Consider the following 26,966-nt stretch of genomic DNA (forward strand, 5'->3'; position numbering starts at 1 on the left):
GCAGGCTGCGGTGGGGTTCCATTCCCAGATGCCAAAAAGGCGGCCCGGTTAGCTAACTTGATAACAGATCTCATTATTGAAATGTTTAGACGATTGTTACCGACATTTTGAATAGCAAGTGATTTATTAACAGATAGTTTTCCCTTTTTTTGAGTTAATACCTACTCCATCATAGTTGCTCCCCCGCGTTGGCGACAACTTTTGGTGCCTAAGGAGCTTCGCCAGCTTCCCCGCTTCCTATAGTAGCATGGCGATGAAATACTTCAAAGTCATCAAGGAGAGAGTCCCTTTCACCAAGCACGCGACGAAACCACACAATCCAATTTTAACCGACGAAGAAGAAGCGTTTCTTAGCCAAGTTGCTAACTCCCCCGAGAAAACCAGGGTGGATCATGGTGGCGACGCGCAGGTCGCGTTGATGAATGGTGCGCAGAATATACCCTTACCGGCGTCTCCGCAGGAAGAGGACGACTTGGACAGAGAGTTTGCGTTCGAAGGGAGTAGGGCGAGAACTTCTGAAGAGGTAAAAGGGGAAGAAAAGTCAGTGGCGTCGCCAAAGAAATGGAGACGTTGGAGTTGGATGCCGGGTAAGGAAGTGCATGATAAGACGGAAAAAGATAAGGCTGGAGAGGTCAGAGCTGCTCAATTTCAAGGGGGTTAACGATAAAATAGGACGAAAATCCCTAGTTAATGCTTTTTTTTATTATTATTTTAGGAGCCCCCTGTAGCCGCAGACGACGAGGTTAAGAAAGAAGAGCAAGATATTTCCGAAGTTCTGGAAAAGCTGAATCTCGCTGCGATAAACAACCGAGTGTTTTCGATCAGCGACGAAACTCAAGAGCTGTTGGAAAAATTCAAGCTTGTGTTCAGGGACCTGGTAAACGGCGTCCCGACCGCGTATAGGGATCTGGAGAGTCTCCTTACGAATGGGGACAAACAACTGCAAAGCACGTTTGACCAGCTTCCCGACTTTTTGAAGAAGTTGATCGAACAGCTACCGGATAAAGTGACAGGAAAGTTTGCACCGGAGATATTAGCTGCTGCGGCAGAACGCGCTGCGCAGCATGGGGTCAACGTAGAAAATGCGGGCAAGGCTGCTGGTGCGGCGAAGAAGATGGGGTTCAAGGTGCCCAGCCTCAAGGAGCTTGTGGGAAAGCCGGCTGCGGTTGCGGGAATGTTGCGGTCTATTATGACATTTTTGAGGGCGCGATTCCCGGCGCTTATGGGCATGAATGTCCTGTGGTCATTGGCATTGATGGGTGAGTGATATCCTTTACAACAAGACCGATCGCTGACAACTTTTCCCCCCAAGTTCTCCTTTTTGTCCTATGGTACTGTCACAAAAGAGGCCGCGAGGAGCGTCTCGAAAAGGAGCGCATTTCTCGAGAAACATCTGCCTCCAACCTTGACAACACAGTTGGGCCGGCAGAGAACCTCATCATCACTTCTGCAGAGAACGCACCAATGGAAGCCGCTGAAACAGAAGGTGAAGGCGCCCAACAAGCACAGCGGGCCCCGGTATCGTCAGGAGAAGGCAGAGGGCCGGTCGCCTCGCTCCCTGCATTTACCAAGAAAACACGTCGCAAGACAGTTGAACCGTATGAGGGGACGTAAAGCCCGAATCCTTCTGATCTCGGCTTGAGGAGACGGATGTCCACGTCAAGTCGAAGCTAGTTTTGTTACAATAATAGCTAGGGAGGTTGGGATCCATGGACGCAGGTGCGGGCCCGCTGGGGACAAAGCGGTCAGAAAGGAATTTGTCCTCGAAATTTCTTCGACGTCTGGAAGGAAAAGTTACGTTGTGGTATTTTCGACAATTTTGTTACTTTATTTTATTTTTTTCTCATTATATTTTTGGCTATGATACCATATTAGGGTGTTATGTTTTTGTTTGACAGATATGGCCTTAATTTTGAGGTTCTTTTCACCCCCCCCCTCATGAAGCCCAGCCCATCTGTTTGATCGACAGTCATTATTATTCCGTCGGCAATCCCACGGTGGCGCTCAGGCAGCCATCAGATCAAAAGGTGGCTCGTAGCTTTTTCAATTTTTTTTTCGGCGTTCCTTGTTTCGAGTGGGTCCAGATATGCAGGAATAGACCAACCGGAGAACGGGATCGCGTTGCATCATGATGCCAACCCGCCCGCCCAGTGGACAGCGAAGGGTGAAAAACAAAAAAAAAAAAAAGAAAAGAAGAGGGAGAACCAAAGCTGGAGGGGAGTAAGTTTGGAGAGTAAGAAATTCTAGCCCACGTCGAGATGTTTATCGGCCTTGTGTCGGCGCGAAGATAGGGAATGGGGTTTCAACACCTGGCCGCGGGGAGATGCATGTCATCTGCAGGACCTTCTCTGTTCCTTCAAAAAGATCAGTCCACTGGAGAGTAACCCTTGCTGTCGAGTCGGTTGAGCTAAAAAAGTCCCGGGAATTGTCAAAAATACGAGGTGTCGCATGTCTGTCACAATGCAAGAGTGAGGGGTGGAAAATGGCCTTTTAGCCTCTCCGACTCCAAGACTTGAGTCTTGACTTTGCTGGCCCAGGGAAATGCATAGGATTGAGTTGGGAAGGGAGAATCCATATCGTCACCTTGAAACCCTGTAGATCTGGAGAGCAGGCTGGCTGTGACCGTGCACACGCACGATTTGACCGTGCAAGGGGCGTCGCTGCGGGATTTGGGTATCACGATATTCGGCATCAGCGGCGCGAGGCGGATAGGAGGAAAAAAAAAAAAAAAAGGCAGCGCTGAACCAGACATCAGAACGGAGCAGAAGCAAAGCGCAGAGTTGACTGACTCTTGACTCCGACCCAAGCTTGCCGTAAATTACATACAACCATACCCCCCTGTACATTCTGCTGCACCCCACACGAGCTCCCCCTCGAAGTCCCTGCAACTTGGTACCTCTCCATAATAAACTTGGTGCAGCGTGACTTTCCGGCGGCGTTGCTGGCCCAAAAGACGGTGAGATTGCCGGCCAATCATGTCGCTGGACGCCGAGGTACGGTACGGTAAGTTCGGATTATGACTGTGTAATGCTGTGAAATGCTGTTACGCACCCGCCCCACCGGCACCATCTCCAGCCAATCAGGGTGCGTCCGCTGCAATGTAAATCCGAGCCGACAGCAGACCCGGCCGCGGCCAGCCCCCCCAGCGATTGGTCCAATGATGGCCTGATGATGATTCTTCTTCCTCTTTTCTCCCTCTTTTCTCCCTCCTCCTCTTCCTCTCTCCTCCAGCACTCCAGCACAACCACCCTGTTCACCCAGAACCCCCTTTCCAAAGCTAATCCAGATATTGAACGTCAGTACTAACCCAAATATTGTCGAGTACGCCCGCCAAATGGCTGTCGCTGGGCTCTAAATCTCCTTGCTGGGGGGCATGGTCTCCATGCTCCTCCAGTCCACGAGAAGTCCAACGAGGAACAATCTACTTGACTCGACGATATTTGCGAAACTCTTTCGGCCGCCGCTTCGAGCGTCGAAATTGCCCCTACTACGATCATAAAAGAAAAGAGCACGACGTCCACAAGGGTTGGAGTTTGTTAATGCTATCGGATCTCTCTCGATTACTCCCCCTCTATATCCCTCTCTCTCTCTCTCTTTCCATTTTTTTTTCTTTGCTTCAATTGCTTCTATCCTCTTTTCGGTAGCTCCTCTTACTCTTGTATTTCACCATCCTCTCCGCCCCGCGCACGTCGATTTCACCCTATAACTACACCTTGGCCCGAGTCCCACGCCGCCTATCGATTTCTGATACGTTTTATCACGACAAGATCCTCCAACAACACAACACTAGAGCCTTGCATCTATCCGTCCCTTGCATCATGCCTAACTCCGAAGCTTACCAACAAAGGCCATTTGCTTCCGCGAGTGCTCGTTCCGGAAGACCCCGCTCTTCTGGAGGAGATACTGGCGCCTGTCCTCCCCCTTCTGTCCTCCTCGATACACCAAACGCCGGGCTTATTTCCCCCTCGAACCAAACGAAGAAGCAAGACCTTCAACAGCCAAAGACACCGCTGTTTAAAGATTTAAATAATACTAATCCAAAAAATAACAAGAGAAAGAGGCCCGCATCCGCTTCGGATGACTCCTCTTCTTCAGACACCGCCGATTTTGACCACGAGGAAAGTGACGATGATAATGCTGAAGACGATGCGGAAGAAGATGCTGAAGAAGATGAGCCGGCAGCTTTTGCCCCGTCTTATGGTGGAAAAGGAAGAAGTAACCGTAAGGCGGGGCTTAAACTCGGCCCATCGTACCTGAAAAATGGAAAAAGGTTGAAGATCGAGAATGATCGCACTGGCGGCGAAGTCGCCAGCGAAGAAGAATATATGGCCGGTTCAGTCAGCTCTGTTTCCTCCGTCAGTTCCGTCAGTGCTGACGGTTCTGTCGTGTCTGAAGACTCCGATGCAGACTACGAGGGGGTGTGCTACGTCACAGATGGCGATGATGAGGATTTAGAGGTTGAGAAACTTGAAGAGGAGATGATATTGGATGAGTTTCAGCGCGACCGTCCTAGCGTAGGGATGAGAAGCCTTGGGGACGAGTGGAGTGGATTCGATGATCTTGAAAGTCGACCTCTATACTCTGCTGGCTCATTTTTCGATGATGAAATTCTTTCACCAGATAATAACGCTCAATTTGTCATCAACTTTGGTTCTGATACCCCACCTTGCGATCTTCCTGCGTCAAGGCGCGTTCATTTTGCCGAATCTGACGGTGACTCGTCAGATTCAGATCAAACCTCTGATGACGAGCTAGTCTCGGATTTCTTACAGCAAGATAGCCTTGACCCTGATTTGAGACGCATGATCGAGAACGATAGTGATGCACGCAGGACCACCCGGAGCTCGCACGACCTTTTTTCGAGCTATGATTTCTATGAGCTCCCGAGCAATATTTACCATGTCGAATCCGATAGTGATTGTAATAGTTTCTCCAGCGGTTATGAATGTAAGTGGCCTAGGCTGAAACGGAATCATATTTTTGTTTTCCTTTTTGTCGCTGATTCTTTGAAAAGCCGATGGCGGGGAAACTACGGACGAAGAGGACTATCCTCCACCTGCGACGATAACCCATCCCAGATCAATCCTTCGTCGTGATTCTAGTGCTTCACCGTCACCAGATGAGGAAGAGGAAAACCAACGGCCACAGTCATCTCGTAGACGTGGACCCCTTCGGGGAACATTCATAGCTGATCCACATAAGCCCGTTGCCGTCGTAGCTCCCAACGGCAAGCAACTTATTCTGATTCCCCCCTACGCTTCTTATCGACATGACTGGCTCGAATCAGCAGCGAATAGCTTGGCAAACACCGCTGCCAATAGTCCTCAGCCTATGGATGATAGTGACACTGATGTCCAGTCCGCTCATGCTGAATGCAAGGTTTTCAGCCCCATGTTGGCCATCACTCCGAGCCTTGTGAAGACTGGCTTAGTTGGCAACGATCCTGCTCTTCAGATGACAGGGCCACCCGAGGCATTTTATGCTGATCGGGCATATCTTCTCCAAGCGATTGAAGACGAAGAAGACGACGATGACGATGACGACGACAGCGAAGCGGCACTTAACGTTGATGATTTTATCGATTTCGGGGATGGCTCTTCAGACTGCGAGGCCGGTAAGACGTTGGATGATGCTGATGAAGTAACATCTCCCGCCGTTGCTCCATCCGTCAACGTCGACTTAACTCCCACCCCGAACCGAACCGCTGAAGTTTCTCAAGCGAACAGCGCCGAACGTCTTCTGAACCACCTCGACCGCGGGATCGTTACTGCCTTCCGTCGAAATCATACCCGCTATCAGACTCTGATCCGTTTGCCACATCACCGGGAGTTCATGCCGGCCAACTCACCCTCAAGCCTTTCAAGTGCTTTCAGACGTTCCAAATTGACCGACTCGCGAACCCCGCCACGTCGACGTAAAACAAGCAGCTACTTTGGTGGAGAAGCAGTTAGAAGGAAACTGCTCGATTCTCATCGGAGAGAAACCACTACAACGTGATCCGTCCTCATCAAAAAACCACCCGCTTCGAGTGCGGCGAACGCACTCTAATATCTTGACAGTCTGGCCAGAAATTTTGGAAACGCAGTGTTCGGACAAAGCCCACGGTTGGTACATCACCTCTTCCTACTTGTCTGATCTACCTGATATGTCTTGGAGTATCTGTCATTTTCCCCATAGATTCCCTTCTATTTCTGAAAGAGGATAATATGGTGAGTGACTGCGATATCAAAAGATTGAAGGAAAAAAAAATAAGTAAAAAGAGAAAACACAATCTATGTGTATGTGTTGATTATGCACGACACCCTTGCTAAAAGCAGATAGCACCATGTGCTTTTATTTTTGGCATGTATCTGCTCATGCATGAGTGTGTCTGTGAAATGAATTTCCTTTGTTTTGCCGAGTACATGCATGATTTATGGATTTTATTATTTGATGCTGTTTGGCTTTTTCTTTTTTTTTTTTCCCCCTTGTTGTATCCTCTTTATTCTTATTTTTGAAAACTTGATTATTATGCAGGTTTATACTCAAAGCCCCTCTCCGGATATATCATTATTCCATAGCCAGGAGCAGCGCTGAATTGAACGCCTTCATGTGTCCATCTCGTGCATGAAATGCTTCGCTGCGCCTTGCCCTGGCAATTTCACACCTCCTTCTCCCTGGGCCGAAACGCAATCCCTGACTCGAAGCCAAGAACCAGACTTTTCCACGCATGAATGTTTGAAGTGTCCATGTTTTTTTCACCCCCGTTTTTCCCTCCCTTCTGGTTTTGAGTTCGTGGCGTGCGTGGCTTTCCCCTTATCGGTAGTGGTTATCTGGAAGTCGGGGTACGATCGCGGCTTTACTGTTACCAAAAGGGAAAAAAAAAAAAAAAATAAAAAATAACAAAAAGCCGAAAAAAAGGAGATTTCAAAAAAGATGTCTTATACGAACCAAGCTATGCTCCGTACATGTAGTGGTAATTAACTCGCCTGTTGAGAGATCTTAAATGCTAAGTTTTTTATTCATTATTTACTTCCTGCTGCGCGTACTCCAGTATAGATTCAAAATTCGCTGTCAATTTCTACACACAAGCGGATATGCACGGTAATAATCGTTCGTGTTACTCCGTCCATGAAATGCATATGACACATTGGGTATAGAGCAATTGGAGAATAGAAAGAAATACAGAACATCCAGGACAAGCAAAAGGGGAAACAACTGCAGTGCAAAAGGAATGGCAAAATTACATAGATCATATTTTCAACAACCGGGCAAAAATAAAAAAGTCAAAAAGGTGCCTTGTCCGGAAAGGGGGAGGAAAAGCCGGGGGGAGGGGAGCTCAGGCCCCCGATCGCACCATCGTAAGATCCCGGCGACATTGACAAACTATCCATTGTCATGCGACTAGGGGAGACAACCACTCGTTCCTCTGCCCCTGTACGGACTGCCCTGTATCCGTTTACAGGGATACTTCCATGGGCAATTGTGCAGCTATATTTATCAGGGAAGAGTCGGCTGCGTGCATGGGAGGAGATATAGGTTCTGAATTAATTGCAGAACCATATCCAATCAATCATATGAATACCTACGTTAGTTCTGGACGTCCGCCTGCCTTTAGGTGCAGGAAGAGGAAAAGAAAAGCCCTCCAACAGCGAGTGTAATATGTCAAGCGAGAGAAGGGAGTAGAGGTATGAATCACCCTGTTTTACGCTTGATCACTTCCACGACCAGGGGGGAGTCTATCTCCTCATTTTTCCTACAGGTTAGGTATGTTCGGATTGGTTTTGCGGTGCTATCAAGTTTTTTTTCTCAGCCGTTCGGACTCCATCATTGAAAAGAGGAGGTGAAAACCTACACGTTTCCCACCGCCAAGGGCGACCTTAAAAAGGCCATCTGTCTCACCAAACCCCTCTTTCTAAGCGCTTGGGTCAATGTATCCTCCTTTACATCCAGACCCAGCGCGTTGACCACCTCCTGATACGTCATCTGACGATTCTGTATGGAGGAGGTTATAAAGGTTTCGATCTCGTCGAGCTTTTCGTCAGTAAGGCGCCTGGCTCTCCCAGGCCGACGCTTGGGAGAGGCAGAGCGTTTCTGGCAGGTATATTGGACGGCGCCAAAGGGCACGTTCAGGTGTTTGCAAATCTGGTGGTACGTGTGGCCTAGACTACGCATGAGGAGGATGTCGCGTCGTTGGTCGCGTGTGAGGCAGTGGCGGTGTGGCTTGATGGATTTGGAGGGTTCGGGGAGCGGGGATTGGGTTGAGGGAGGGATGATGGAAGAGGGAGACGAGGAGGCGGGGACAGTGGCGGGATGGAGGGATAGGTGTGGAATAGGCGGTTGTGGTGGTGTAGGAGGTACTAGTTTGGTAGCTTGGGCCTGTGGTATCGACGCCGACTGCCCATTGTTTTCATGGGGCGATAGCGGCGCCGGAGAGCGAGTTTGCTTCAGAGGTCTATCGGTGGGGGAGGTGCCCGCCGGAGGGAGAGGGGTCGTGGCGGCGGTGGACGAGGTCGGAGAGAGGGGGGTGTCCATCGTTGGCGGATGGTGGTGCTATGGGCTCTGTAGACTATTCGTGTAGTCAGGGGCGCGAGTGTGCATGCATAGGAGGTACAGGAAGTAACACATCCAGGCCACTCAGACAGCCGGTCTGGACAAGATGCATCAGTTGGGATGGTCTTCTCATTGGATGCATGATTGTCGAATAAGAACATGTTCGCCAGACAGGGTAAAAGGAGAAAAGGTGCCCCAGGTCCAGCGTGACTTACTCCGAAGCCAGGAGTGGTAAGGCTCGCAGCCAGCCCCCGAACCACCAGTTCGCAAGCGCAGAATGGATGATTCGTCGAGTGGCTCCTGGAGAGACGGCGCTAGGAAAAAATAGTTTCAAAGTGAGACCCTGGAGAGAGGAATTGGCGCCTGGCCCGAAGAGGGGGAGGAGGACAGGTTGAGGTTTGCGGAAGAGAAAATACTTTGATGTCAGGAAAGAAAAGTCTCCAGGGTGGAGCTGGCGCTAAAGAGCGACAGCAGAGCTGCAGATCCGGGGGGGATTTGCCGGCCAGTGATCTTCACGTTCGAGGTTCTTCAACCGATGTTCGTCATGGCAGCGTGCAGAGACGATCGATCTCGATTTCCACCCAACCCCAATGCGGTTCTACTGTATCTCTCTCTCTCTCTATATCTCTGTGTTTGTTTGGCGGCGGTTAGGCAAAAGCCCGGCGAGTGTCTGCGGTGACATCAGAGATACCTCTTTCTGGGTGGCAAACCCGGCACCAAATCAGGTTCCGCGGAGGTCAATCGCCAAATCCAGCTTCTCCTTGCGGACTAGCGCCAAGCAACCAACCAGCCATTACATAATCCACCGAGCTTCAGGCTTTTTCTGGCTTTTCAACCACCGCTCGGATCGCGAAACCAAGCGACGGACTGCGCTCGAACCCACACAGGCTACGGGGTACGAGGACACTATTATCGCCCTGTCTATGGGGTAGTTTGTTGGTTTGTTCAGCTAGGCTCGCGTGTCTCACCGCCATGCATGATCTTGCCCACTCCCACGTTTTAAACACCTTCGCTTGCTTCGGAGAACTACGCGAATTGGCTCCGAGCTAAGATGTCTTATTGATTCTACCCCTCCTCGCGATTGGGCACCACGCGGTTTCGCCTGGTTTCATAAATCCTTCTAGCTCCTTCGTTAGTTTGGACAGATGGGGCACTGGCTTTCCTGCCTCACAATGGTTCACTCTGATGCGGATCTGCCATCGCTGGTGGAAATGTATGGACGCCTGGATCGCCCGGGATCCTGTTCCTGTCATTCGTCCGGCATGTCACCACCGGCGATTCGCCCTGAACTCTCGAAGCGCATCCTGCAGGGGGCCTGTTAAAAATAGCGATACCTCCAATTGTGGTTTCAACTACTCCGTACTCCGTACGGAGTAGAGCAAAGTCACACCTGGCGCTAACGATGGCCAGCCCAAAACTTGAGACTCGAAAGAGAAACCCTAGGCGGATGAAGGAGTTTCATGCACTGCTCTTTTTGCACATCGGTGGGCCGAAACAGCCGAGTGAAAAGAAAAAAAAAAAAAAAAAAAAAAAAAAAAGGATCTTAACTTGCAGCGTTTATGTACATCCATGTCCTGCACGCGATCCTCTTAAGGACGCTATCCGCTTTATCCGGTAGCAACTATTGGCTAGTTGCGTTTTCGGTTCCTGGCTAGCGAAAAAGAGGAACTCAGGTCCAGCATGCAAGCTCTCGGACTTTGGCGTTGAACCAACGTTTCATGGTTTGGCATCCTTCTCTAGCCTAGCGATTGTTGGACTTCCAAACTCGCCACCGGCTTCGTGAGCCTTGCAATGGAGAAGACATTGCATATCCAGCCACTGGATGGGCCTTTAGGCCCCTCATGATTCGGAAAGTCAATTTCTAGTTCGCTGCATCGCAGCGCCAGGGGTTTCTCCTCCAGCTTCTGACGAGTGCTTCCGGAACCCGTCTGTGCTTGGCCTCCTTTGAAGGAGCCAAACATATATATACCAACATACCCAGAGCTCCTTCTCCGTGTTTGATTTCTCTGTCAGTTGTTCTAGTTTGGGCTACCAAACCTCTTTTCTTCTTCTATCATTGTTTTTACAGTATTGCTGGCTTTTTGTTTTAGTCTATCAACTCAGCATTCACTCGTTGTAATTCAAAGCCAGTCATTTTATACATAATAATTGCCTGCGGCAAGCCATCTCTCTCTCTCTATATATATATCTCTCTGCATCTATCTCTTCCTCCCTACTTTCAGCAAGTCTGATTCCATCTATTACTGAATAAATAATCGTTTTCGCCTTGACTCTTCCGCTCTTTTCACCATGAAAATCTACCAGAGTACCGCCGTGCTCTGGCTCATTGTCCACCAAGCAAGCGCTACCGTATGTCTCCTATGCTTGTCGATTCATGTGGACGAACTCAATGTGTCTAACGGGAATGTTTAGCTGTGGGGCCATGGCTCTTTTCCGTTCTTCAGAACCCCTCTGAGATGTGACAACGTGTGCACTCCTGGCCAGGAGAAAGGCTATGATTGGGGTGGCATTGGCCTTGGCCTTATCGACCTCTTCGACGACTTCAACTTCTCGGGCTTCACCTGCAAAAATATCCTTGATTTCAAGAAATGGACTGGGAAATTCCAAGTATGACCGTCGAGACTCTTGTCATATACCTTTATTTTGCTGACTGTGGAATACAGGACAAATGCATCGAAGGAACTCTGCAGAAGGACAAGTCGCTCTGTCCCACAATCATTTCCAGCAGAAGGAAAGGGTTTTCTATTGATACCTTTCATATCACTGTTGACATCGATATTGATGTTGCCTTCGAGTATAACATGCCTGATGGAAAGACCTGCAGAGAAATCCATCCATGCTCCCCGGGAGGATCTATCATCAAGAATACCCAGTGTGGAGGTGCCACTTCGGTGTCCTTCTTCATCCCCAGTTTTGCTCTGAAGGCGAAATGCAAGTTCGCCATCCACAAAATCATTTTCAAGTGCGGTCCTCCACAGTTCACAAAGACTGTTGTTCCCAGCTTGCCTGCTTCAACCACAGACATTACTTTGTCGACTCAGCCGACTCGCCCCTCAACCACTGAATCTGTTGACGTTACAACCACAAGTGCGCCGTCTGTGACTACTTCCACCGAGGGTGGAAACACCCCCGGTCAAAGCAGCACCGACATTATTCCAGGCGAAAGTTCTACTGTGATTATTCCAGGCGAAAGCTCGACTGTGATTGTACCAGGCGAAAGCACGACTGAGGTTGTTCCAGGAGAAAGCACCCCGGTCATCACCCCAACTGTTTCTCTGTCAACCTCGACTGTGTTTACAACCAGCCTTGTTACCATCACTAGCTGTGCTCCAGACGTTCCAGACTGCCCGGCCCAGTCACAATCTACCGTTGTTGTCACTTCTACCGTTGCGATCTCTACAACGCTTTGCCCAATCACAATTACCCCAACTGAGCCAGCGGGTCCAAGCAGCACGCCAGGAATTCCAGGACAACCATCTCAGCCCGGCGATGACAGCTCCAACGTTCCCATCCCTACAGAAATCACCCAGACAAACGTCCCAGGCCAACCTAGCACAACCAGCGGAGCTTCGCGTGTTGAATCAACGCCCAATGTTCCAGGACAGCCATCTCAGCCCGGCGATGACAGCACCAACGTTCCCATCCCTACAGAAACCACCCAGACAAACATCCCGGGACAACCAAGCTCACCCCAAAACTCCTCTCCAGTCGAGTCTACTCCAAATGTTCCCGGGCAGCCAACCACGACTAGCGGTTCTTCGCCTGTCGAGTCGAGCCCAAGCATTCCAGTACCAACCTCTCCATGCCCGGATGTCGTTCCCAAGTGTTTTAACACCTGGTTGGAACTTCTTCCCAAGTGTAACTCTAACAGCGATGCTAGCTGCTTCTGTCCATCCTCAGAGTTCACTTCTGAAGTTATCAAATGTATTGAGGCTTGGGGTGCCTCCGATGAGGAAGTCCGGACCGCTATTTCGTTCTTCACTGGTATCTGCGCTCCATACATCCCTAAGAACCCTGGAATCATCACCAAGGTTCCCACTTACATCCCCATCGGTCCACCCCCAACTGCTACCGCCCCAGCTGGCGTTACTGTTACTCAGACGGTTCCGTGCACCACCATCACTGTTTCCCAAGTGATTACCCTGACTAACGCCGAACCGACCACCCTCACCACCGAAATTACTGTTCCTCAAGTCTCCTTCACGACCGGTGGGCCTGGACCCAACCCAACCGTCGACCTTATCCCCGGCCCCGCGCCCGCCCTTTCTACCCCGTCCGGAGAGGCCGGCCCGGGTGCATCTACCCTCCTTACCGTGCCAGCCACTGCACCTGGCGGGCCAAGACCTACCGGCCCTGAAGAGTTCACCGGTGCTGCCGCGTCGTTCTCCGTCTCAGGCAGATTCCTCTTCAGCGCCGCCGCTGCAGCGGTTGGCTTCATTGCGCTTCAAATGATGTGATTATCAGATGCACTATAGGCAATTAGTGCTTTACATTCCCTCTCTAGATGACCTCTTTGCTCTTATCCTTGTTTATATCATATTCTCTTACTCTTTTTTTGTTTACCTCCAATCCCTTTGGACGAGGACAAAATAAATACCAAACCCTGGTTTGCACTACTCAGTACATGTCTTTTCTTATTTTTATTCTCCATGCATGATGGCTATTGATGGTGTGACTTGAATCTCATATAGAGTGTAATTATCATGTGTTCTGACATTTCGGATATACCATTGACCATAGTACTGGTTAATATCAATTAATATGTAAATTATAATTCAAAACGAATCTTTTCTATTTAAAGACTGTTTTTTTTTCGGAGGGGTACTTGAAAGGGTGCATGTACTGTACATATATACTGCGTACTGAAATCCTACAACCCGGGCAATGATATGGTGAAAGCTTCAATCGCACTAGAAATCGAGGCTTAGAATTCTACGCGACTTCAGTGCAAATGTCTGGTGATACTTTTATGGAGAGTATAATGAAAGAACCTTTCTAGAGACCCCAACAGAAATGAAAGATAAGGAAGAATAGGATTAGATGCCCGCCAACATGCGGAGTTATGCTGATAATTATATCTAGAAAACGAGAAACAGCCGTTTAAGATCATCGTACATCATATATATATTTTGGTCATTAAGCCTTGAGAGCAAGGCAAGGAAATTCGGAAGGGCAAAAATTATCATCCCACTCTGATCCCGACGGCAGCACTTTTGGCATCCGTTCAAGATCCCGTCAAAAAGAGACAAACAGCTCATCCGCCCTAGCCAAACACCAAGCACCTCACCTCGATGCTCTCCCTGCCCCTAGCGCCCACCGGCGTCCTCGGATCTACAAAGGCGGTATGCGGCACTCTCTTCCCGGGCGCACCCTCCTTCGAATCCGAACATTTTAACAGCAACCTCTCATCCCCGCCGATCCCGGACCAATAGTACCACTTCTGCGTGGGGGCATACAGCACCGTGGCGGTCTCGCCCGTACGATCTGGATACCGATGCTCGACGGGGACCAAGTCGGCGTCGTCGACGGAGAGGGAGGATGCGAAGGCTAGTGGCATGTCCTGCACGGGCCCGTTGAGCGGGCGCCAGACGTTGATGATGCGATAGCGGCCACGCAGCAGTTGCTCCGCTTCGTCGGCGGGGAGGTGATATTTCACGCGCTCGGCGGCGCTGTAGGGTGTCTGGTCGACGTGTGCACGGGTCACAGGTCCGCGAGGGGCGTCCGGGTTGCTGCGGCGGATGGTGTGGTCGAAGATGACGACGCGGGTGGCGCCGGGGACGTGAGTGAGGATCAGGTCCTCGACTTCTGGGTAGTAGACGGACTTGATGTTTGCGTCGTCGGTGAAGGAGGGGTCGGCTTTGGTTGGGGGCACGTTCTGGAGGGCCTGGAAAGCGTCGCGGTCGAGGGAGAAGTTGGCTTCGTGCCCGCGGATGTCGGTGATGGAGACCTTCTGGGGGACCTCGATGAGGTTGGATTGGGGTTGGCCTGGTGGTGGATTTTCGACGTAGTAGAATGGTTTGGAGCCGTCGGGAGGTGGGTGCCAGAAGGCTATGGATGCCTCGACGGGCCCGCGTGGGATGTAGCTGGGATCGTTCGCCGTGGTGGTGGTGGTGGTGGCGGCGGCGGCAGCAGATGGTTGAGAGACGATTGCCGTCGACATGGTGGAATCCGGATATATCTTATTGCCTGACTAGGCGTATAAACCTGAAAGCAGCGTTGAAACTTGTGGGCGCGAGATATCTGGCCATATAAGTACAACATCGGGGACGAGGGGACTCTTGGATCCCCCTCTCAACCGAGGAGCTCTCCCCGCTTTCGACAGACAGGGTGATGCCATCCTCTTCCTCCCCACACACACAACGCTCACCCTACCGACGCTGCTCACTCAACGCGATCACGCAATCGGCTGCAACCCAGCTCTGCCTGCTCGACAATCGCCCTTTTCACGGCCTTCGGGCTCGGTCGTGAAGCGCGATCGATTTACCGCCGTTTTATCCCATATTAGTAATCCCTGTGCCTCGTTATTACGTCATTCGGATAAAGCGGCTCGGCGCTGATTAGTAATGACTAGCGGCAAACACGGCAAACTTGACAAACAGAGCAAACATCCCCTCCCGGCAAGACAAGACAAGACAAGACAAGACGAGAGAGAGAGAGAGAGGAGAACAAACCAGAGCCAGAGACGGAAAAGAAATGCAGGATGGAGAGTTGTCCGCCTGGTTGTCTGCCGTGAGAGCTGTAAATCTTCAGTCAAATGACAGCCATTGTGTTGACTGTGAGACTGCCGATGCCTTGTTATGATTATCTGTTGATAATAGAGTCAAGCCCATCACAGGAAGCACAGTCCATCGAGGATTTATAGGACGACAGGTTCAAGTACACAATAGCTACATGATTTCTAATATATGAATACTGATGCTAGCAGAGCAGCACCAAGCAAAACCAGTCGTATCAAGGCCATAGTCATCAAGCTGTCTTCAGGATGTTGAAGCAAACTCAACTCCTGCTGTCAGCCATCCCGCAGAGAGAGAGAGAGTTAGAGAGGAGAAAGAAAAGAGGTGGGGGGGGGGGGGGGGCGGGGGGAGAAGCGAAAGGAAGACATAAAAGCAGTGATTCAATATCAAATCCATCAACAATCCTGCAAAAGAAAGCAGGTTAGAAAGAGGAGCAAAACATGATGCTCCATGGTGTCCCCTTCTTTTTCGCAGCGCGCCCGGCAGATGGCCCCAGAAACACCAGCGGAAGAGAACAGGCAGCAACAGCTTTCATATCCAACCCATCTAAAAAAAAGAGAAAGAAAGAAAGAAAGAAAGAAAAAAAAGGAAGAGGTTAGAACAATCACTGTTCAAATATCTAAACACCTGTTTTTTCATCCTTCCACCCAATACTCCACTATGAGGTTAGCCCGCTAAAAGAAAAAGGGAAATGAAAAAGAAAATCCAAAATCGATAAGAATAGCATCGCGGATCTATCCCATTATCTAGCTGTCTTGCCGAGGATACGCCCGAACTAGATGCACGTCCATCTCCCGCGGAAAGTCTGGGTGCAGGCTGCTGAATCGCTCGCAGCTGACCGTCGTCGCCTCGGACTCCGGCGGCACGAGCGCGTCCAGCAGGTGGTTGACGAGACGATTATCGATCCATCCACGCGGCTTCGTCTTCTTCAGCTTTTCAATGCGCGCAATGTCATCCTCGATCTCCTCGGGCATCAAAGGCGGCGGGGGTGGCGCCGTCCCCGAGCCGTTGGGCCGTTGGTGATAGTTGCCCAGGATGAAATACGGTAGATTGGGGCGGTTTGCGTTCTTGTCGGTGAGTTCTCCGAGGAGGTTGAGCCCGGCGGTTGCGTTATTCCGTGTCGAACGTGTCGCGTGCACGCTTTGACTGGCTGTTCGTTCCATCTCCGGTGCGGCCATGCCATCTTCTTGGCTGCTCGTGTCACCGGATCCCGCTCCTTCTTCGCCTTCAATGCCTTGTCCCGCTGAGCCCGCCGCCTGCTTGGCGCGTTTTGAAGCTGACAGGAAGTGTAACGCGGCAACGTGCGCCTGATTGCTATGCATGGCAAGTTCCTTTTCGGTGAAAAGAGAGAGGATGTTGTACAACGGCGCGTTTTGTTGCTGGTTCAAACGGGCCTTGGCGCGATCTGCGGGTGTGGAGAGACCTTCAACATTCGGCGATCCGAAGTCGTCGTCCGCTGGTGCTTTTCGCTTCCTCTTGATGGCTGTTTCTGCGATAATCGCGTTACCCATCTCATCAACATCGACTCTATGGCGAGTGTGCCTTGTTTTTCGGTTGCTCTGGAGTCCGCCAGGGCTTCCGGGATTTGTGATGCTGAATTGATTTGGATGAAGAAGCAGAGCATTGGTGTCTGCAACATCGAGTTGCTCCTTTTCACGCATCAGGCGGTTCTTTCGCTGGGAGATTGACTGGATCAGCCGCTCCCGAATCGTGTCAGTTAGTTTGGCACACTCCTCGATGGCGAATTGGTGTCGGAATTCTCGATCCTGCTTTAACCTGTTGAGATTGTCACGATGACGATGCTGTCTCATGTTAGTATAAAAGCATTATCATCATCATCACCACGTGCAAATAACCACAGAGGACTCTAGCTCACCATAACGACGGTCAGCTCCACATCCCTCTCTTCCTTACTCCGATTTATCTCGTCAACAAATTTCGAGTACCACCGCCCAGTTACGGGGGCCTCCGATACAGTATGCCCGCTCGCAGCCAGCTGCTTAAGCTGATTGGCAACGTCTTCGGGGGCGTCGCTCATTGGCCACTCGTCATAAACTTCAGCATTGGCGATCAGGGCCATCTCGTTCTGAAGCTCATGCACATGCTGGCGGAAATGGTAGTCGCGATTATTGGTAAACGCTTCTCGGATATCATTGAGTCGGTCATGGATCGCAGTGCGTCTCTTGTCTCGCTTCGACAAGGGCTGGGCATGCTGCTGGGGTGTTGGGGAGCGGGCAGCTAGGTTCGTCGTCGCCATGGTGTAAGGATATACGCCGGAGCCAGATCACTAGGGGAGAGAGAGTTGTTATATTAAAACCAGCTCGCGGAGCGTATTGATGGCTGGGAAAAACTATATGCGGCTATGCAGGTGCTGGGGAAGATCGGAGTTTGTTCGGTGAGAAGATTCGCGGCGCACCCCTTAGAATCCTTGTATCCCGTCAGCCGCATTGAAGTATTATCGTTTATTGAAAGGAACGATGAGAGCTGGGGTGTTCACTAAATGTGGTGTCCTTATTCTCTGCTAGGGTCAAATGAACATACCTTCTCTACCCACTAGTGCCCGCTTAGAGAAAAATCCTTGTGTGACAAAAAGCAAAGCTCGTGAGGGTTATAGGTCGTGACTGCCGTCTAGATATATCCGCTCGGTCTGAAGTGTCCAACTGAATGTCGAAGAACCACAGGACGAGCTCTAGGCGGTCGGTGTGATGGGGCGGAGCGCAATGTTGCAAAGGGTTTCTCGGTGGACGGCGGAAGATGCGATCGTGTCGAGTGGAAGTAGTGAAAATCGTAGAAAAAAAAATTCAATCGACAGGCAGATAATAGCATGCGATATGGCCAGCCGTCGAAGCGCTTTAGAGAACCGTGGTTGAGGGAAGAGTAGGGCTGTTGTGCAGAGCTTGGTTGGCTTCGAGGCGCTCTAAGACGGGATTTGCCCAACGGGCTCATGCAAACAGACAGGGTGAAGAGGTAAGTAAATAGACGAGCAGAATCAGGATCCTGAGTCGAGATAATGGCTGTCGAAGTATACCACAACGGCAAGTAAGCAGTGGAGAGCGTGGACAGAGGTAGCAAGCATTATTGTCTGGAGAGCAGGTAGAAAAACAGAATCTCACTTGCTGGATTTCTTTTCCGCTGCTGGGCGATGATTTTGAGGGGGTAAAACTAATTAACTTAACCAAAAAAAGCGCGTGATGTAACTAACTGACTAGTCAGGTTAGGGCGGTGTGGGCCGGCAGTAACTAAACTAAACCACCCGATAGCAGTTGGATTTGATTATTATTATTCATTATAACTACGGAGTAGTCTTATGCAGTATGGCAGTTGGATGATGACAGCAGCGGCAAACATGATGGCAGCTGAAGAGCACAAAATATTGTATGCTGCTATTCATGTGTTGGAAGCCCAGCGATGTGTATGAGATAGCCAGACTACATAATCACTCAGTTACACCTGTGTACTCCGTAGTACAAGAGTACTTGTGCCTGCAAGCTCTTACTTTAACGACCCTCTCTGGACTAACTACGGAGGTGTGTCTCAGAAGTCTTTACGCACGCTAGTAATTAGGCTAGTACCAGAAATACATTGAACCCCACCAAATTAGTATGGATCAGCCTGTACCTTTGATCAGGGATTCATTCCTCCTCTTGTACATCTTCCCAAGTGTTCATATCTCCAAGATGTAAAGCTGCTAGAGTCTCTGCAGCTTCTAATCTACTAGCTAAGCAATCCCTTCCTAGATCCTGCCGTTTTGAGATCTTTCCCTTTAAACGCTGACCTTTATACTCTCGAGGACCCTTATAACCACCCTCTCTATACTCATTCCCTCCCTCAAGCCGTATAATCTCTTGAATGTGATGTGGAATTCACTCAATCCACTGTTGAATCTTCTCTTGCAAAAGCTCATTCCAGGCTTGCAGCCAAACCTCCCTTGCAGTCTTGGTTTCGCGTGGAGCTCCACAAGAAGTCATACACCTTTTCATCCACATCCAAGCAGGCTCAATTGCATTTAAATCCAGTGAATTCCCTGGCCAAAGCAGCTGCTTTATTCCATGTAAACTATATAACTTTCTCTACGCAAAATGAATATGTGCTGGTGCTCCATCTTCTTGCACTAGAGTCCTTGGTTGATCTTTAAGGCACTCCTTTGCAAAGGGAATAAGCTTGGGATATACCAGATTCAAAGGCAAGAATCTCAGTGGATTTCTCTCAGCCAGCTCTATCCTTGCGAATCAAATCCAATATCTCAGATTCTTTACTGGAATCTATCTCTTTAGGGCGTCCTGATCACTTTGCATCTTCAACAAATGAAATATCAATTCACTGGTTCTCTTGAGGCTTATAGCCGCGGTCTTTGGCTCATTTTTCAATCACCTGGAGGGTTCTAGCAGGAATTCCTAGAGCAGTAGAGACTTCATTAACTGATATTCCCCAAGAGACTAAAGCTAGAGCTTGGATGCAAATAGCAATTGGATGAAACCAATTATTTTTAGGCATTGGAAATTATTTGAGACGAGATTCAAGCTGGCGATTGTTTTGAAATCAGAAGGTACTCGTAGGTCCGTAGTTATTTGGTTGGGGGGTATTGTACTTTTGATACAGCTATAATTACTAGCGTGCGTAAAGACTTCTGAGACGCACCTCCGTAGAGACAGCCCGATTCCCTAGGTAAGTTCACCCTCCAGGGATCTGTCAGAATATGCATTCATTTTCCTTAGGGTTTGATATCATGTGTTGGTTCTCAGATGCATCCATCTCTCCTACATAACTTTTTTGATATTCAAAGGAAAACAATGCCATTGACAAGAAAGAACTCTCCTTTTGCACCCACCATGCGAGGGAGCAGTAGTATAATCATTATTATCCAAAAAAAAAGGAAAAGAAAGAAAGTCAATGAAGCCCAGAGACGAGATTGAGATGCGGTGGGAAAGTGACTGCATCAGGTCAGTGGTACTTTTCTTTCTTTCTTTCTTTCTTTCTTTCTTTCTTTCTTTCTTTCTTTCCACCCTGTAAAAAGGCCGAGTGATGGCCGAGTTATCTGAGGAATGAAAATACGTTTTCCTAAAAAGAAGTTAAAAAGAAAAAAAGTAAAAAGTAAAAATTACCAGTAATTCCACTTGGGGAAATGGAGGTGTAAGAAAAGACATTCCCGACACATTTCCACTCTGTGATGGATGGTGGTTAAAAGAAGTCAAGAAAGGAAGAATAGGTGAAGATATGAATTATGTCAGTTTTGATTCTGCAACACATGAAGAGAGAAAAAAGAAAAGACAAAAAAAAAAAAAAAAAGGGAAAAAAATGCACGAGAACACGAGAGAAATGAATTCATCCATCTTCTGACACTCCCCCATCCCATACTGCCGACCATGACAATGAGTAATACACACATTTGACAACTTGGAAGTGAAAAAACATGAGAGGGGAATAAAAGCAAAACAAAGGTAAAAGGAAAAAAAGAAAAAGAAAAAGAAAATGGGTATTGTTAAATGAAAAGAGCTGGACATTCAAAATGAAGTATCCTGCTGCAAAGTAATTCCCTCAATACACACACAGAGACACACACACACACACACACACATATGAGAAATACGCCTTCCCTGCTGCCTTGATCGTATCGCTATTTACCGAAATCCCAAATATGAAGAGAAACAACATGCCCGAGCATCCCAATATAAATGTAGAAACTTTTTTTTTTTGTTTTGGCTCCCTTTTATTTTATTCCCCGCCTTTCCCCCATCTGTATCTGTAAAGAGGACCATCTGTACGCCTGTCTGCCAATGCTTTAAAGCGATCTGCGAATCACAAACACACCCAGCTCCAACCCACAATCCGGCTCGCACCCATCGGGATAGGCCCGGTGACGAATTCCATCGAGGATTTCCCGCAGAAGAGACGCGCCCGTGATCTCCTGAGACGTCGGGTGCCTCTGCGCCGCGTTCATCAAAGCACGGTCCGGCATACGATGGCCCTTGCGCCAGAAACGGTTGAGGATGTCCTTAGCACGCGGTGCTTCTTGCTGGATGTACCACTCGGTCCAGAGCTTCCGGTCGACCTGCACCGTCGTCTGTCCCGCGTAGGCGAGGGTGAAATTTGTCCTGCGCGAAGCTAGACCGGACGAGCTTTGATTTCTTGAACTGAGGCTATCGCACAGAGCGAGGAGTCGGGCTTTCATTCCTGCGAAGTCATCCATGTACTCGATGGATGCTATGCGACCTAATGCGTTCCCCACATCGGCCGATAAACCGTTTACAACGGCCATTTGGCGGAGGAGAGGATCGAGGATGGGACTCAGGTACTTGTCTCTGAACGTCTCGGCGCCCCTTCTCGTGGGGTATATGAACATCAGGCTCCCCCTGTTTGTAGAAAGTTCGAGAAGTCGATCAAGCAACACCGACGGGCCTTTGTTTAACAGTAAGGACTGATACTCTTGGATGGACGAAGGTGGGAGATACCGTTCGATGACGGCTATGTGCACACTGAATGGAGGGACGACTGGGGAAGATAAATGATGATGTCCTCCGGAGGGCTGGGAATTTATCTGATCGGTGGGATATCCTGGGACGACGGCAGCACTTGAAAACACAGTATTGCTGAAGTAGTCATCTCCAGAGAAAAGCAGGTGAGGTGTGCTTGGAGGTGAAGTCGGCAAGCTGCTGAGATTGAACATAGGCGGTACGGCGTGTACAATGTTGATATATGGAGAATTGCCGGGTTGAAGCCGACTCTGGATTGCTTTGACGATAGGTGTAAAGGCGGATCTTGGTGACGCGGTTGCTGAAGATTCAGAAGGTGGACATGGAAGAGTTTGGGAAACTAGCTGCACGGATTCTCCTGGAGACTTTGGGATAGGGAGTGATGATACTATTAAAATGAAAGTCAGTATATATATACAAGTCATAAAAAAGTTAGTAGAAGCTATGTAGATGGTGAACAGCACCCACAAGCATTGCCAGGTTTGAAGGGCATATACTGACCTGCAGGTAAGATAGCATCCTGCAGCCATTCGTCAGAATTATCTTCAGGATACTGATTCCCATTTGAAACAGGCATTGAGGTTGTCATGTTTCTTGCATTTTGAAGAGGTAAGGAGGCTCCCTGTCCATTTTTCTCAGGGTTGGATTCTGATTCTGAGCTTTCCATTGCTCTAAGGTCTTCCAGATAATGGCCAGAATCGTGCTCATCAGAAGGTGGGCTGCTGTGATGTGATGATGGCTGGATGAGTTGATGTGCGTTTGGGTTCCAGAGGACGTTGTCCTCAGTTTCTGGCGGCGTGAGGGGTAACGGCGATCTGTAGGGATTGTCGGGCTTTATGCAGAGGGATGAGGATGGTAGGGGAGAGGAGATGCTTGAAGAAGCATCTGTCACAGGACGGTAGAAGTTCCTGTCATTGGGCTGAGATGGTGTGAAAGCCAGTGAAGAGTTTGATATCCCCAGAGACTCAAATGACAAGAGTTGCAGTGGGTGATTTGATCTTGACGTTGCACGCATCGCTGACAAAGGTTCTGAGCGGAGAGACGTATGGGACGCACTGCGTTTTGCCTTTGACGACGGCAGAGAAGAGTGGGAATGACCTTGGAACCGTTGGTCCCGGGAGAGCTGGGTGTTTCTATCCGACATTGGAGCAGAAGCCCTGCTAGATTGGAATTCGCAGGAGACGCTTCGACGGCCTTTTCGGTCTGACGTGTCGCCCAGTTTTGAATTCCAGCACGGAGAGCTGGTTCTGCTTTGACGATAGAACCTCATGTCTGGTTCAATATTCGCTTCTCCCGCCGTTGCGGATGCTCGAGGGGCTGATGGCTCATCCTTATGACGGTACATTCACAAAAGACGAGGTCGTAAATAGACCACGAATTATTCCGCTGAAAAAGCCCAATCTCAATAGTCACCAAAACCAGAGAGGAGATCCCTTCCACACCAGCAGTGTGACTGTTGGAGGCGTAAGCCCAGATGAAAGAAAAGGGCAATCGATGAGTCCAATTCCAGACACAACTAGCGGTCTATGTCAAACAATCCCACGGATTGACCACCACCGCCTCTGTCGATGTTATCGAAACGCACACGCACACGCCAAATGGGAGATTCGAAAAAAAAAAAAAAAAAAAAAAAAAGAGGGGGACTTCGAGACTCCGAGCAAGCGATGCGTCGTGATTACGGGGGCAGCCGATGGGGGCTTGGGCTTGGACTTGGAAAGGCGAGAGGACGAGAAGGCGTTGAACAGCTCCGGCGAGGTCCAGGGCGGTCGGGACTAAGACTCACAACGGCACTGTTGCGGCGTCGGTTTCGTCGAGTAGGAGAGGAGGGGTGAGTAGGCGGAAAAGGGCTGGAGCTGGATCTGATCGCGAGTGTGGAGTTGATCGTTGGCAGGATCGTAGAGGGCGGGATGCGTGCGTGGACAGGTGACGAGCTGGAGAGTAACAGGGACCTGACGCCTGTAGGCAGTGAGAAGAAGCACACGGAGAAGATGATAGTCTGGGGGAAGAAAGGGAGAGAAGGAGAGTTAGGCAGAGAGAGAGCAAGAGAGAGAGAGAGAGAGCGAGAGAGAGAGTCAGAGAGAGTGTGAAAGAGAAGAATCACCAATCCGAGAGTCGAGGATGTATCTCGTGCCTCTGGCTGGCCGAAGCCCGGGTCGCAGCTCTTAAGTTGAACCCAGTTCTGGCCCAACTGGCGACGGTTCACGGGCTTGTGTTCCAGGGTTCCTCAGTCGAGAGTGGTCTAGACCAACCTAGAGGCGCGCTGCACGCACGAAAACTCTGACCGGGATGATTATCACACGCTCGCTGCCACCGCTGAGGCTGCCAGCGGAATGCTTCCATCTCGAGGCATTTTACAGCCCTCTTAACCGTCGTGGTCGGTCTGTGATCCTCGCCGCTGGTCGTGTCGATTCTGAAGAATTCACTGCAACTAGCGAGCCAGCCAGCCAACCACATGGTTACCGGACTTTTTCCTGTTGGCATTAGGAGTCGACCACGGAACAAGTTACAGAGTTGCGCCTTGCTGACCCCTTAACCTCGATCATGTGGTTGCCAACAGCCGTAACTACATATCCTTGACGGTGATCATAATACAGGACGGCAGGTCACTATAGCAGGTCTGGAAGAGAGCAACTTCATTTGCAAATAATATTATTAGCTACGGGGCTATCCGGTGCTACAGTTTCAAAAATCCCTCTGCCCTACGAGAGCCCTGCCTCTAGGTGGTTAATATAACAGGCACGTTAATGGCCCGGACAGGTGTATAAAACAGCGTCCGTGTCCTGGCCTTTCTCTTTTGACACTTCTTCATGCAGGTGTTCCAAACTCCTCCCCGGCCGGCATGTGTCCGAGTCATAGAAACATCCCGTCTCCTTCTCTCATGCCGGCTGACCGGATCCCCCTCCCCCCCGGGCTGGGCTCTCTTATCTTCTCCTGCTGCACATGTACCCTCTACAAAGGATGTTTGCGAAATCTGCACGGCTGACTCGGAATGATAATACTCGCGGGGATAATCCACATGACTCCCCTGTCCGAAGCACTATGCTCATTCGTGCCCGGATGCTCCTTGTATAAGCGTACGTATGTACTCAATTTCCTGCGGGAGTTAGCTCTGTAGCAACCGCGTACATACCGGGAACCACGGGTTTGCCATCTCCATCGAGTTTCCCTATCATCTCTGCACCCATGGGTCGATCGATGATGGTGATACCTGCCTGCTTGCTGGGGTGAAAAAGAGCTTCCTCAATCTCGCGGCCAGTGGGTCAAACTCTCCCTCCCCACTATTTCCAACCATCTACCAGGCCGATCTTCTGGTCAAGCTTAAAGATTAAACCAGGAGTTCCAGACAACCCCCCCCCCCCCCCCCCCCCCCCCGGCGGCCCACGAGGGAGAGATCTCTTCGCCCGGGGATGATTCCAAGAAACCTTGCTGCTCAAAGCAATGTAATATGTAGGCGAACGTGTGCAGGAACCCAGCTTATGGAAGGCAAGAGGCGAATTTCATTCCTGATCACAGTCATGAGAATTCCAAGCACCGATGCCTGCCCTTTATCAATTTTATCCTTGAACTAGTTACTTGTCCCAATTCTCCACTAAGCGAGCTCGCAAGTCATTTCTCGTAATTTTAGTTGCCGCAGGAATTCACAAGCCAAGGCTTCCCGTCCAAACCAGCCCGTTCGTTGATCACACTGCAACAGGACTCCGTACTCCGCACGGGGATTACAAAATAGAAAACCTCCCAGCTTTCCCTCACGTCTCTACGCGGCAAAATGGGAGAGCAAAATCTCAAATCCTCAAAGCATTCAAGCGCCGTCGAATAGACCCTTCGATGATTCATCATCACTGGACGAACCCACGTTTTTGCGCGCGGCTGATGGGCCGGTGGATCAGGCTTTTCTTGTCTCCGCAGTGGTGGCAAAACCCTCGTTCCGTTTCGGCACGGACTTTGTTGCGTCCATAGGGCTTTTTGCTAGAGTGCGTGGGGGGAAACCGTGGATGATATGCGAACTCTCCTTGCATGACTCCCCTCGAGCTTCATTGTATTTTTCTCAACCTGGCCGTTCCACAAAGGGAACCGAGGGTGGAATGCAGAATGGCCGTATGTATCGAACAGGGCACTCCGTCTCTCTCCCGTGTGAGATGCCAATTGCACAGAGAAGCGCGGCGGGCGGCCAACGTAATCATTCAGGGTGCACTGGGTCCTGCGCCGTCCTTCGGAGAAAATTCATCGCCCGCCCGTGCAAAACTCGGCGATACAGGGATTGTCCTGGCGAAACGACCAGCTGAAACGAAAATCATTCATCACCACTGAATCTCGAAACCTCTCGATCAAGGCATCATCACTCCATCCGCCCACGGCTTGCGGTCGTGATCCTCCGGGGAACCACCGTGCTATCGACGTTGCGTTGCAGGGGCGGGTGATACAGGCCTTTCCGTCTTTCTCTCTCGTTGACCTTATCTGCCCTTCGATCCCAATACCTCCATCGATCAGCACTCGTCCCTCAGCATCTACGGTCAACGCTTTGTGCACCCACCGATCCGCTCCTCCATCTCAAAAGCAGAAGGTGACCACGGTCCCTCCAAACTCGAAATCTTCCCTTCGTATTCGCACTGACCCTCTCTAGCCTGCACTTCATTCCTGACGCCTGATGTTGTCAAACAATACCGCCTCGCCAGCCAGCACAACGCAGCGAACAAGCTGCCCCCTGGCATTTGCCCAGTGATTAGCGCATCCTTGTTGTCCAATAGGAACGTCACCACACCCTGGTTTCATCAACACAGAGGGAAGATATTCGTCCCAAATTTGAGGGCAAAGGTAACAGATTGTAACTAGCATCCATTTTACCCCCCTTACCGCCCTGCAGCACCAGCATTCTAGCTTGTTATTTATGGATATGAACGTCCTAGAAGCAAGCGAGCATCGATCGACAGCTCGCTTCTGCTCGACGACTCGCTTCGTCGGTACCGCCTACATGGACTCGTGGCATAACTTTGGAATTGCCAGAGCATTGGCTGAACTGACAAGCCATTTACCATAAAACTCCAAAGATTCACCCAGTGCACAAGGCATTAAGATACGCACGCTAAAATTATTTTTTTTTTATTTATTTATTTATTTATTTTTTTTTTTTAGGCTCGTCCGACGCCGTTTTCAACCAGCAGCGGACGAGGTTATGCGCTCGCAATGACGAACGGGCCCTCTTCTTCCAAGCCCCAACCCATCGAGAAGCCCG

General features: G+C 49.9%; 10 protein-coding genes across 10 annotated transcripts; 6 read left to right on the top strand and 4 right to left on the bottom strand.

The window, feature by feature from the left end:
• Window positions 1–77: 77 nt before the first annotated feature.
• CIMG_03467 (uncharacterized protein) lies at window positions 78–1,871 on the top strand. Its single transcript, XM_001244025.2, has 3 exons — window positions 78–631; window positions 716–1,259; window positions 1,313–1,871. The coding sequence occupies exons 1-3, from the start codon at window positions 248–250 to the stop codon at window positions 1,612–1,614; spliced, it is 1,230 nt and encodes a 409-aa protein (XP_001244026.2). The 5' UTR covers window positions 78–247; the 3' UTR covers window positions 1,615–1,871.
• A 1,385-nt stretch (window positions 1,872–3,256) lies between these two features.
• On the top strand, window positions 3,257–7,010 carry CIMG_03468 (uncharacterized protein). The gene is made up of 2 exons (XM_001244026.2): window positions 3,257–4,947; window positions 5,015–7,010. The coding sequence occupies exons 1-2, from the start codon at window positions 3,819–3,821 to the stop codon at window positions 5,995–5,997; spliced, it is 2,112 nt and encodes a 703-aa protein (XP_001244027.1). The 5' UTR covers window positions 3,257–3,818; the 3' UTR covers window positions 5,998–7,010.
• An 18-nt stretch (window positions 7,011–7,028) lies between these two features.
• CIMG_03469 (uncharacterized protein) lies at window positions 7,029–8,514 on the bottom strand (the record flags this gene model as incomplete). Its single annotated transcript, XM_001244027.2, has 2 exons — window positions 7,029–7,771; window positions 7,835–8,514. 2 exons carry the CDS (start codon window positions 8,512–8,514, stop codon window positions 7,675–7,677), a joined length of 777 nt encoding a protein of 258 aa, XP_001244028.2. The 3' UTR covers window positions 7,029–7,674.
• Window positions 8,515–8,952: 438 nt separating this feature from the next.
• CIMG_03470 (uncharacterized protein) lies at window positions 8,953–9,909 on the top strand (the record flags this gene model as incomplete). Its single annotated transcript, XM_001244028.2, has 3 exons — window positions 8,953–9,069; window positions 9,258–9,460; window positions 9,657–9,909. The coding sequence occupies 3 exons, from the start codon at window positions 8,953–8,955 to the stop codon at window positions 9,907–9,909; spliced, it is 573 nt and encodes a 190-aa protein (XP_001244029.2).
• Window positions 9,910–10,093: 184 nt separating this feature from the next.
• Window positions 10,094–13,332, top strand: CIMG_03472 (extracellular serine-threonine rich protein). Its single transcript, XM_001244030.2, has 3 exons — window positions 10,094–10,881; window positions 10,945–11,139; window positions 11,196–13,332. The coding sequence occupies exons 1-3, from the start codon at window positions 10,822–10,824 to the stop codon at window positions 12,987–12,989; spliced, it is 2,049 nt and encodes a 682-aa protein (XP_001244031.1). The 5' UTR covers window positions 10,094–10,821; the 3' UTR covers window positions 12,990–13,332.
• A 214-nt stretch (window positions 13,333–13,546) lies between these two features.
• CIMG_03473 (methyltransferase) lies at window positions 13,547–14,987 on the bottom strand. The gene has a single exon (XM_001244031.2). The coding sequence runs from the start codon at window positions 14,690–14,692 to the stop codon at window positions 13,796–13,798; it is 897 nt and encodes a 298-aa protein (XP_001244032.1). The 5' UTR covers window positions 14,693–14,987; the 3' UTR covers window positions 13,547–13,795.
• An 867-nt stretch (window positions 14,988–15,854) lies between these two features.
• On the bottom strand, window positions 15,855–17,523 carry CIMG_03474 (deacetylase complex subunit Sds3; the record flags this gene model as incomplete). Its single annotated transcript, XM_001244032.2, has 2 exons — window positions 15,855–17,068; window positions 17,143–17,523. The coding sequence occupies 2 exons, from the start codon at window positions 17,521–17,523 to the stop codon at window positions 16,013–16,015; spliced, it is 1,437 nt and encodes a 478-aa protein (XP_001244033.2). The 3' UTR covers window positions 15,855–16,012.
• A 2,944-nt stretch (window positions 17,524–20,467) lies between these two features.
• On the bottom strand, window positions 20,468–23,349 carry CIMG_03476 (uncharacterized protein). Its single transcript, XM_001244034.2, has 2 exons — window positions 22,238–23,349; window positions 20,468–22,124 (listed from the first exon to the last, which is right to left on the bottom strand). The coding sequence occupies exons 1-2, from the start codon at window positions 23,079–23,081 to the stop codon at window positions 21,046–21,048; spliced, it is 1,923 nt and encodes a 640-aa protein (XP_001244035.1). The 5' UTR covers window positions 23,082–23,349; the 3' UTR covers window positions 20,468–21,045.
• A 51-nt stretch (window positions 23,350–23,400) lies between these two features.
• On the top strand, window positions 23,401–23,823 carry CIMG_03477 (uncharacterized protein; the record flags this gene model as incomplete). The annotated part of the gene is made up of 2 exons (XM_001244035.1): window positions 23,401–23,564; window positions 23,628–23,823. The coding sequence occupies 2 exons, from the start codon at window positions 23,401–23,403 to the stop codon at window positions 23,821–23,823; spliced, it is 360 nt and encodes a 119-aa protein (XP_001244036.1).
• A 2,002-nt stretch (window positions 23,824–25,825) lies between these two features.
• Window positions 25,826–26,562, top strand: CIMG_11130 (uncharacterized protein; the record flags this gene model as incomplete). Its single annotated transcript, XM_012358248.1, has 3 exons — window positions 25,826–25,831; window positions 25,992–26,297; window positions 26,482–26,562. The coding sequence occupies 3 exons, from the start codon at window positions 25,826–25,828 to the stop codon at window positions 26,560–26,562; spliced, it is 393 nt and encodes a 130-aa protein (XP_012213671.1).
• Between the last annotated feature and the right edge of the window lie 404 nt (window positions 26,563–26,966).

The sequence above is a fragment of the Coccidioides immitis genome (genome assembly GCF_000149335.2).
Source record: "Coccidioides immitis RS genomic scaffold supercont3.6, whole genome shotgun sequence".
NCBI lineage: Eukaryota > Fungi > Ascomycota > Eurotiomycetes > Onygenales > Onygenaceae > Coccidioides > Coccidioides immitis.